The sequence below is a fragment of the Actinia tenebrosa genome, unplaced genomic scaffold, assembly GCF_029948245.1.
Source record: "Actinia tenebrosa isolate PJP-AT-01 unplaced genomic scaffold, QUT_ActTen_1.0 PGA_scaffold12__29_contigs__length_12842862, whole genome shotgun sequence".
In the NCBI taxonomy this organism is placed as follows: domain Eukaryota; kingdom Metazoa; phylum Cnidaria; class Anthozoa; order Actiniaria; family Actiniidae; genus Actinia; species Actinia tenebrosa.
The window spans coordinates 12332271-12341865 of record NW_028292572.1 but is presented as its reverse complement, the minus strand read 5'-3'; the positions used below and the strand labels follow the sequence as shown (position 1 = coordinate 12341865).

Genomic DNA, 9595 nt, shown 5'->3' with positions numbered 1-9595 from the left:
TGACCCAAAATCGATCAAAACCATGGGCTATATTCCATGCTTTTTGGCCAAAAACACCCATTTTTGAAGTGTGATGAATAATTCATCTTTACTCGAAAGGTGTGAAAATGACCCAAAATCAATCAAAACCATGGGCTATAGTCCATGCTTTTTGCCCAAAAAAAAACATTTTTGAAGTGTGATGAATAATTCATCTTCTCTCGAAAGGTGTGAAAATGACCCAAAATCAATGAAAACCATGTGCTATAGTCCATTCTTTTTGGCCAAAAACATCCATTTTTCGCGTTTCATGAATAATTCATCTTTTCTCGAAAGGTGTGAAAATGACCAAAAATCGATCAAAACCACGGGCTATAGTCCATGGTTTTTGGCAAAAAACACCCATTTTTCGCGTTTCATAAATAATTCATCTTTTCTCGAAAGGTGTGAAAATGGCCAAAAATCGATCCAAACCATGGGCTATAGCCCATGCTTTTTCCCCAAAAACACCCATTTTTGAAGTGTGATGAATAATTCATCTTTTCTCGAAAGGTGTGAAAATGACCCAAAATCGATCCAAACTATGGGCTTAGCCCATGCTTTTTGCCCAAAAACACCCATATTTGAAGTGTGATGAATAATACATTCTCTTCTCGATAGGTGTGAAAATGACCCAAAATCCATCCAAACCATGGGCTACAGTCCATGCTTTTTGGCCAAAAACACCCATTTTTCGCGTTTCATGAATAATTCATCTTTTTTCGAAAGGTGTGAAAATGTCCCAAAATCGATTAAAACCATGGGCTATAGCCCATGCTTTTTGGCCAAAAACACCCATTTTTGAAGTGTGATTAATAATTCATCTTTTCTCGATAGGTGTGAAAATGACCCAAAATCGATCAAAACCATGGGCTATAGTCCATGCATTTTGGTCAAAAACACCCATTTTTGAAGTTTGATGAATAATTCATCTTTTCTCGAAAGGTATGGAAATGACCCAAAATCGATCAAAACCATGGGCTACAGTCCATGCTTTTTGGCCAAAAACACCCATTTTTGAAGTGTGATGAATAATTCATCTTTTCTCGAAAGGTGTGAAAATGACCATAAATCGATCAAAACCAATGGCTATAGTCCATGCTTTTTGCCCAAAAACACCCATTTTTGAAGTGTGATGAATAATTCATCTTTTCTCGAAAGGTGTGAAAATGACCCAAAATCGATCCAAACTATGGGCTATAGTCCATGCTTTTTGGCCAAAAACACCCATTTTTCAAGTGTGATGAATAATTCATCTTTTCTCGAAAGGTGTGAAAATGACCCAAAATCGATCCAAACCATGGGCTATAGTCCATGCTTTTTGGCCAAAAACACCCATTTTTCAAGTGTGATGAATAATTCATCTTTTCTCGAAAGGTGTGAAAATGACCCAAAATCGATCCAAACCATGGGCTATAGCCCATGCTTTTTGCCCAAAAACACCCATATTTGAAGTGTGATGAATAATACATCTTTTCTCGATAGGTGTGAAAATGACCCACAATCGATCAAAACCATGGGCTATAGTCCATGCATTTTGGCCAAAAACACCCATTTTTGAAAATTGATGAATAATTCATCTTTTCTCGAAAGGTGTGAAAATGACCCAAAATCGATCAAAACCATGGGCTATAGTCCATGCATTTTGGCCAAAAACACCCATTTTTGAAAATTGATGAATAATTCATCTTTTCTCGAAAGGTATGAAAGTGACCCAAAATCGATCAAAACCATGGGCTACAGTCCATGCTTTTTGGCCAAAAACACCTATTTTTGAAGTGTGATAAATAATTCATCTTTTCTCGAAAGGTATGAAAATGACCCAAAATCAATCAAAACCATGGGCTACAGTCCATGCTTTTTGCCCAAAAACACCCATTTTTGAAGTGTGATGAATAATTCATCTTTTCTCGAAAGGTGTGAAAATGACCGAAAATCGATCCAAACTATGGGCTATAGCTCATGCTTTTTGGCCAAAAACACCCATTTTTCAAGTGTGATGAATAATTCATCTTTTCTCGAAAGGTGTGAAAATGACCCAAAATCGATCCAAACTATGGGCTATAGCCCATGCTTTTTGCCCAAAAACACCCATATTTGAAGTGTGATGAATAATTCATCTTTTCTCGATAGGTGTGAAAATGACCCAAAATCGATCAAAACCATGGGCTATAGTCCATGCATTTTGGCCAAAAACACCTATTTTTGAAAATTGATGAATAATTCATCTTTTCTCGAAAGGTGTGAAAATGACTCAAAATCGATCAAAACCATGGGCTATAGTCCATGGTTTTTGCCCAAAAACACCCATTTTTCACGTTTCATGAATAATTCATCTTTTCTCGAAAGGTATGAAAATGACCCAAAATCGATCAAAACCACGGGCTATAGTCCATGCATTTTCGCCAAAAACACCCATTTTTGAAGTGTGATGAATAATTCATCTTTTCTCGAAAGGTGTGAAAATGACCCAAAATCGATCAAAACCATAGGCTATAGTCCATGCTTTTTGGCCAAAAACATCCTTTATTCTAGTTTCATAAATGATTGATATATTTTTATAGATTAAGCTGCAAATGGAGATGCTATTTAATGGGTCTCTTTCACCCGTTTTATAACTTGGACTTTCTTTAAAAGATCGAAGTATCCCTAGATATTTACTGTTTACTTTAGAATTGTTTATCCAACATGTTTGGTGTTCTCACGGTAACATTCGTGTCGTGAAACTACTTCAAAAATAATTGTTTTCAGTGTAAATAAGAGCTGAATCACAGAGAAAACATCTAATTATTTTAAAGAAGGCTACGAAAATTTGTAAAATAGTTTTATGAGAAATAAATAAAACGTGGAGTAGTCTTTTTCCTTCTTTTCTTCTCTACGTCACATGTCGTCATATTGTCGTGACGTAATCATCATAATGACGTCATGGTACTATATATTGCCTAAGAATGTCTGGTTTCCACGCTGCCATCTTGTTTACCAAATATCACATGTTTAGCCATGTTCACAAAGAGGCCTGTCTCAACCACACCTAATTGATGGTAATCACATATCATGGGATTAGATTCATTCATTGTTTGTGCGTATTAGATTTAGACTAGGTTCGGGAACCCTTTGTTATAAGTAGAGAGAGCCTGGGGCAGTGAGGGAGACGGAGTTTGTCGTTGTATCGTGTGGAAGCGTGTTGTCGTTCAAAATAAAAGGAAGCAAAATCACTCGTATTGTTTTTGTTCCAACATTTATTAAATATATCAGTTGTACCATTATAGAGTCTGTTACCCAAGATTGATCCCTCGGTGACTCATCTCAATTTGACAGTTGAATTAAGATATCAAAATGAATAAAAGTATATTTAAGTGTGTAGTTTTATGGCAGTCCACTAATTGGGGACAAAACCCAAACCATATGTCCTACCCCCTTCACTTGTCGAGCGAGAATTCTAAGAGAATTTTGTATTAGTATCTTACCTGGAATAAGGTTTAGTTTCGTGTTCATATCTTCCCAGTCATGAGGCTGAAAAACGCAAATTAAGCATCCTAATAAATCTAACTCCATTTGAAAAGGTAAATTTTTGTTTGGGATTTTCTGGAGTTAGTTTACAGTTGTCCTATTGGAAAACACAGTTCAAGTTACTTGTAAAATAACTGACTTTTGCTGAAGTATCTTTTGTTACTTTGCAGGGGAAAAGGAACAAGTTATCTGTGGGTGATAAAACACACTTACATTATCAAAACCAAAATCAATGATAAAGTTGCCATTGTCAGTTACAACAGGACCCTAAAACAGATGGATAGAGTTGACATCAGTACAAAACACAGGAAAATACTGTTAGACCTTCATACGTGAGGGCAAAAGAATATATGGAGAAAGGAGCAAAGTATCAATTATTTTCCCCTTCCCCTCCCCTCCCCCTTGCCTTCCCCCTTCACCAATAATGAGATCATAGATTTAACCAGCAGCCATCCTAATGCTTTTCAATCAACAACAAGGAGAATTTCCCGTACTACCAAGCCCACCCCCAAATTCTCTCCTCCTATTAACCACTCAACCACTCAAGATGATAGCTTATCTTAGATCAAGTGTGTAGGACTTACGGCCTTGGCTTTAGCCATCCTTAGTGTTGGTGTCAGACCCATTTTCTTCATTTGATTCATGACAGGTTTGTATGCCATTGGAATCACCTCCACAGGTATGCCTTTGCTCCACTGACAAAATTAAATATAAATAAACCAAAATATATCATAGCATTGGCATAGCCAGAATTTTCATTTTGCCTTGGGGGGGGGGGGGGGGGGGGGGAGCCTAAACCCATGATTAGAACATCGGTAAGTCAAAGTTATAGCATGACTACACAGATGTTTAGGTTTTTACAGCGTGAAGAGGGGGGTGGCAGGCCCTCTTAGCCCCCTGACTACGCCCCTGCATAAACAGTCCTGACAGAAACAATATGAAACAGTTCTGTAGTATCTGTATCCATTGTGGTTAGGAAATGAAATGGCAACAATGTTGCTCACAGCTTTAAAGAAAGGGTACTACAAGTATCACTGTGGTGATATTTGCCCATATGATAATCTTTCCTCTCTCCCTTCTTCTCCATACCCACCAAGTCACCCTTAGAAAACACTCCTATTGATTAGCACCACTCCATGCAGTAGTTAATTAGGTGTATTCAAAAAATATGTTTTATCTTGTGACAGAAGAAGACCAAAAGTTATACTGTATGAAAGATGTGTGTGCTGGTCTCTGTACTGTGATAAAAACATGCTGGGAGCTGTAGAGCACAGGACAAACAAGATTAGGAACACGAGGGGTAGCCAAGCGCTTTATTTGCTTTTGAGTGCTCTACAGTTCCTAGCTAGTGCTGTTATAAAATATTCTTAAAATTTTGCACGAGCATGTCTCTGTTCTATAATATGTATTGAATTCTCATACTGACCTTTTCACCAAGAACACTAGAATTCTTACTGAAAAAAATAAGAATTTTCATTGCATTATGATACAGTCCAGTGAATGGTATTCCTGTATCCCTGTATTTATTGCACGTTTACTCACTTTAAATTTTTCAAAAGACCAATCAGAGTGACCAATGTCATTGATGCGAGTAAGGTTTGGCTGGAAGGCTATAGAAAATTTTTTGAAGTGTTTCATCCAAGAAAAACCATGATGGCATGCACTGCTAATGTGCTTGCCTCTTGCGACCTAGGTGTCATTCATGGGCTCAGTGTTGTATGTATGTGAATAGATATGTTGGTTGGTTCTCCGTGTGCTTCAAGGGTTTTTCTCTGGATTTGCTGGTTTTCTTCCCTCTGCAAATTAAAATCAAATCCACAATTCCAATTCAATCTGACATGGAGTACCAATCACTTCCTGTTTGTTCGATGTAAAAAATATATTCCATTTCCATTTAACCTTGACGTACCTGTCATCAGCAATGACTACAAATGTTTTTGCACAAGAAGCTACAATCTTTTCTTGAGTGAGGCAGCCACTAAATGAAGACAATGTAAAAATCTCTCATTATGACTTCAAGGCACACTCTATCATGCTACTCAGGTAGGCTGTGGGTATATATGGAATAGGTTCTTACACATTATAATTTTCACCCCTCCAGCCACTACAAGCCACTGATCTTCGAGTGAAAGTTAGGAGCACTATATCCACTGCGCCATTGTTGGAGCCCTCTACTTCCATTTTTGTGAATTCTTTTTTACAAGTTTAAATATGATTTTAGGAATCCTAGGAAAGGCCTTTGCAATAAAATATTTTTTCCACAGCTTTTACTGATGGGATTCTGGTGAATTTGGTTGGACCTTTTGTGCTAAAGTGTATGTGCGTACTTCCACCTCTCAAAATAGTACCACCAAGGAATAGATGGCTTACCCTCCACCCTTTATTAGTGTTAATTTACTGTCCACTTCATCGGCACCATCAATAGCAACATCTAGTTCACAGTGTCTGTCCAGATCACTTAACACCAGATTAGAGTCAACTATAAGCTGACGGGCCTGAAAAATAACAAAATCATTTTCAAACTTGTATATATGGTATGAATCAATGGTAGAGCACAAACACTAAAAGTGTGCAACATAAATATCACTAAATAGTGCTATTTTATGCTAATTATATTGTTTTCTTTTGTTTAATTAGTGCTATTTACTACTAAATAGTGATAACTATTGCACACATTTAGTATTTGTACTCTATAAATTGATGTTAGTTCAATTTAATTACCTGGAATGATGTTGGGATACATGTGATTTGTAAATTTTCTTCTTTAACTCTCTCAACTAGAAATAAAACAATTAAATAGTTCATACTGTCCCTGGTAGAAGGAATATCCTCTTCCCCAAGCTACCCAAGGCGGACTAACGTTTCCCTAATTTTTTGTAAATTCATCTTAACTGTTTACATGAGATATTTTACTTTGCTTCGGCTAGAAGGGTCACCCTGCAGGTAGAGTTACTCTCTTTACGAAAGAGGGTGACCCTGTTACCCGGGACAACTTTTCCCAATGTGAACACCTTAACTTGCCTAACTGAGACAAATTTTTTTATTTGAGCATGCGTATCTCATAAGACCGATACTTGTCCCAGGTTGATAAGGACAACCTTTTTTACATATAAACACTTGATATAGTTGGGTCGAGTAGTAGGTGGATGTCCCTGATACCAGGTGCAAGTTTTCTCCATGTAAACGGCCCCTATAAAATTTCTCTTCAAATATCATGTAAAAATCAGTAAGTTCCTCAGTTCTATCTAGAATAAGTGTAGGTACCTAATCTTTGTATAGCATATACAATTGTAGAACCACTACCAACACCAATAACTTGTTTATCCTACAAAACATAGCACATTTAGTACATTATAAACCCAGCTATTCACTGGAAATGATTCCTAGTAAACTTATAATCTCATTAAGAGTGTTTTGCTAACGAAGTTTTACAAGAGTTGTGATTACAGACACAAGAAAATCTCCAAAATCTCGATCAAAAATATTTAAGACAGAAGTTTCAAGGAAAAACAAACATTTTGAATTACCTTTACAAAAGTATTGACAGCATGTATAGCAGCTGCTTTCTTCCCTGCTTCCATAGACATTGTCCTGGTGAAGTAGAATTTTACAGCAGATATTTTGAAGCCTTTCTTGACAAGAGAACCCACGTGTAGTGACAAGAACATGTGGAAATATATGATGTGGTCACCCTGTGTAATGAAAGCTAGGGTTTATCACTAAGGGGAGAGGGGTAAGGCTATGGTTTGTAATGACCTCTTGATTTCAATATGTGTATCTAAGGCAAATTAAAATTAACCTATTCCAAAAAGAACAAAGTTCATTGATTTTATATTTTGAATTATACAGGATTCTGAATAATAATTTTGGAGTTTGTAATTATTAAGTTAAATATGATTTGTAGTACCCCTCCCCCAGGAGTTTTTATCTTATTCTTTAGTGACCAGGCCAGCTTGCTTTGAACGCCTGTTTGGATTCATAAAGGGTAGAGGGAAGGGTTTTATAGAGACAAAATATATTATCGTTTTATGTTGGCAAGAAACTGTGTTTTACAGGTAGAAAATACCTTGAAAAAGTACTTTTTGAGCCAATTCTATCCTAAGCTTTGTAGCTCTTCGTATCCGAGGGTTTTTACACAAAAAATGGCGTCATCATTTTCTGGTCCTACTGTATGGAGTCAGACTGTAGTAAGCATCGAATCAAAAAAGCGAGGTATTCACCTCATAACAGATGAAATAACCAGCATACCTGAGCTAAGGAAGTACAAGGTTGGCTTAGTTAATCTTTGTATTCAACATACATCTGCTAGTCTATCGTTGAACGAGAGCTGGGATCCATCTGTGAGAGTTGATATGGAGATGATGTTGAACAGGCTGGCACCAGAGAATGCTCCTTACACCCACACCATGGAGGAATCAGACGACATGCCCGGTAAATGATAGGGGATAATGGGGCCGATGTACCGCCGGATCTATGATTAATTTCTCCACCCCAGACAACAACTCGTCTAATGAGTAGCTTCGATTGATGAAAGCTGGCACATTAGACGTCTGCGACTGTAGCCTTGTTTTTTTTAAACAACCGGAAGCGTAAATAATTTCACTTTGGGGTTCCGTTCATTGGAGATTTTATTATTCATTTTAATACAAGACTTTGTTAGCCTTCGTCACATCCGGAGTTTTCTTGATTTTCTTCCCCGGAATTTTCTTGATTTTCTTCGTAGAAAATTCCGGATGTGATGCAGGCTAGACTTTGTCTGTAAAGTCAGTTTATATCAGTAATTCGATTTGCGCGCGCTGGTAATTTTAATTTTCTGATCAATAAGACCTGTGATATATAACAGTTGCTTTAGTCACACATTTTGTGCCAGAAATTTTTCATTAATAATCTCTTCTTACATTCCTGGGAGAATCACAACTGTCCTGCGTTTGCTGGATATTGAAGTTACCGCACTTTAATTCCTTTCCAGCGCATGTAAAGACAAGTCTGATGGGAGCCAGTCTAACTATTCCCATAACTAGTGGAAGATTAAACCTCGGTACTTGGCAAGGGATTTGGCTGTGCGAACATAGAGATCGTGGAAGTTCAAGAAAAATTGTCGTAACTATGCAAGGAGTACAATAACTCTACGAAGAATTACGACTGGACGACTTTGGATAAACTTTTTTAAGTTAATAAAAAACTAGGATTCAAATTTATTTACAGTGTAGTTGATTTAACGAATGACAGAGCTTAGTACTACCTTGTTACACTAACCCTAGAAGGCGGGAAGGCTAGAAAGCTTTTCCAACGAGAAAAACCAGTAACTCCTCGTCGTAACTATGAAACAAAGTAAGAAAAAACAGCTTGGTGAAGCTAATATATACAGGAAATGCTTTAAAAACGAAAGTAATTTGTGTTTTATCGCTTACGGAAATCTATGAGACAAGTACTAATAAATAGGTTGTGTATGGCAATTAACAATTCCTCCTGACTATACCAATAAACGGTATATCAGTTTGTGATGCTCAATTGCCTAAGCAAAACTATTAAATGTTTAAATGACTAATTATGATATATAGATATGATTAATTAAGAACTTCTGGTGTTTTTTTTTTGGTGTCGTCTGAGATGCGTAAATAAACTGCATTTTTGTCCTTGGCTTTTCAAGCCTCTTGTCTTTTAAGTACTCAAGTTTTCATTTTATCATCAGACAAGAACTCATTCCCCATCTGCCGCTTAATGAGCTTGAAGTGTGACCCATGCCTCTTTCCAAGGGCTAGATAGACAAGGTTTCAACGATGATACAATATATTTGAGTGTTTTTATGAGGTATTCCGGAAATCATTTCAACCAATTTTCTTTTTGATCCTTCAAGCTGTCTCCTAGTTACGTCATTATCAAGTCCCCGGATATTCTTGCGATGGATCTTTCAGAAAAGAAAAATGGAATAGCTTCAAATCTAAAGTCTTTCAAAAAAGAGACAGCCTTTTCAAAAGATGACAAATGATAGGTTTTTATGCTTAAAGGAATTATATTTTGTCTTGGTCATTTACGTAGACAACATAAAGGTTATGCGCATTCATAT

The 9595-nt window shown here is 36.8% G+C and overlaps 2 protein-coding genes across 2 annotated transcripts; one reads left to right on the top strand and one right to left on the bottom strand.

Moving 5' to 3' along the window:
- Nucleotides 1-2583: 2583 nt before the first annotated feature.
- Nucleotides 2584-7201, bottom strand: LOC116305541 (ribose-5-phosphate isomerase). Its single transcript, XM_031715479.2, has 10 exons — nucleotides 7056-7201; nucleotides 6793-6853; nucleotides 6250-6305; nucleotides 5899-6023; nucleotides 5438-5506; nucleotides 4955-4982; nucleotides 4113-4223; nucleotides 3742-3795; nucleotides 3486-3531; nucleotides 2584-3049 (listed from the first exon to the last, which is right to left on the bottom strand). Exons 1-10 carry the CDS (start codon nucleotides 7194-7196, stop codon nucleotides 2961-2963), a joined length of 780 nt encoding a protein of 259 aa, XP_031571339.2. The 5' UTR covers nucleotides 7197-7201; the 3' UTR covers nucleotides 2584-2960.
- A 306-nt stretch (nucleotides 7202-7507) lies between these two features.
- LOC116305540 (uncharacterized) lies at nucleotides 7508-8722 on the top strand. The gene is made up of 2 exons (XM_031715478.2): nucleotides 7508-7959; nucleotides 8498-8722. The coding sequence occupies exons 1-2, from the start codon at nucleotides 7557-7559 to the stop codon at nucleotides 8650-8652; spliced, it is 558 nt and encodes a 185-aa protein (XP_031571338.1). The 5' UTR covers nucleotides 7508-7556; the 3' UTR covers nucleotides 8653-8722.
- The last annotated feature ends 873 nt before the right edge of the window (nucleotides 8723-9595 follow it).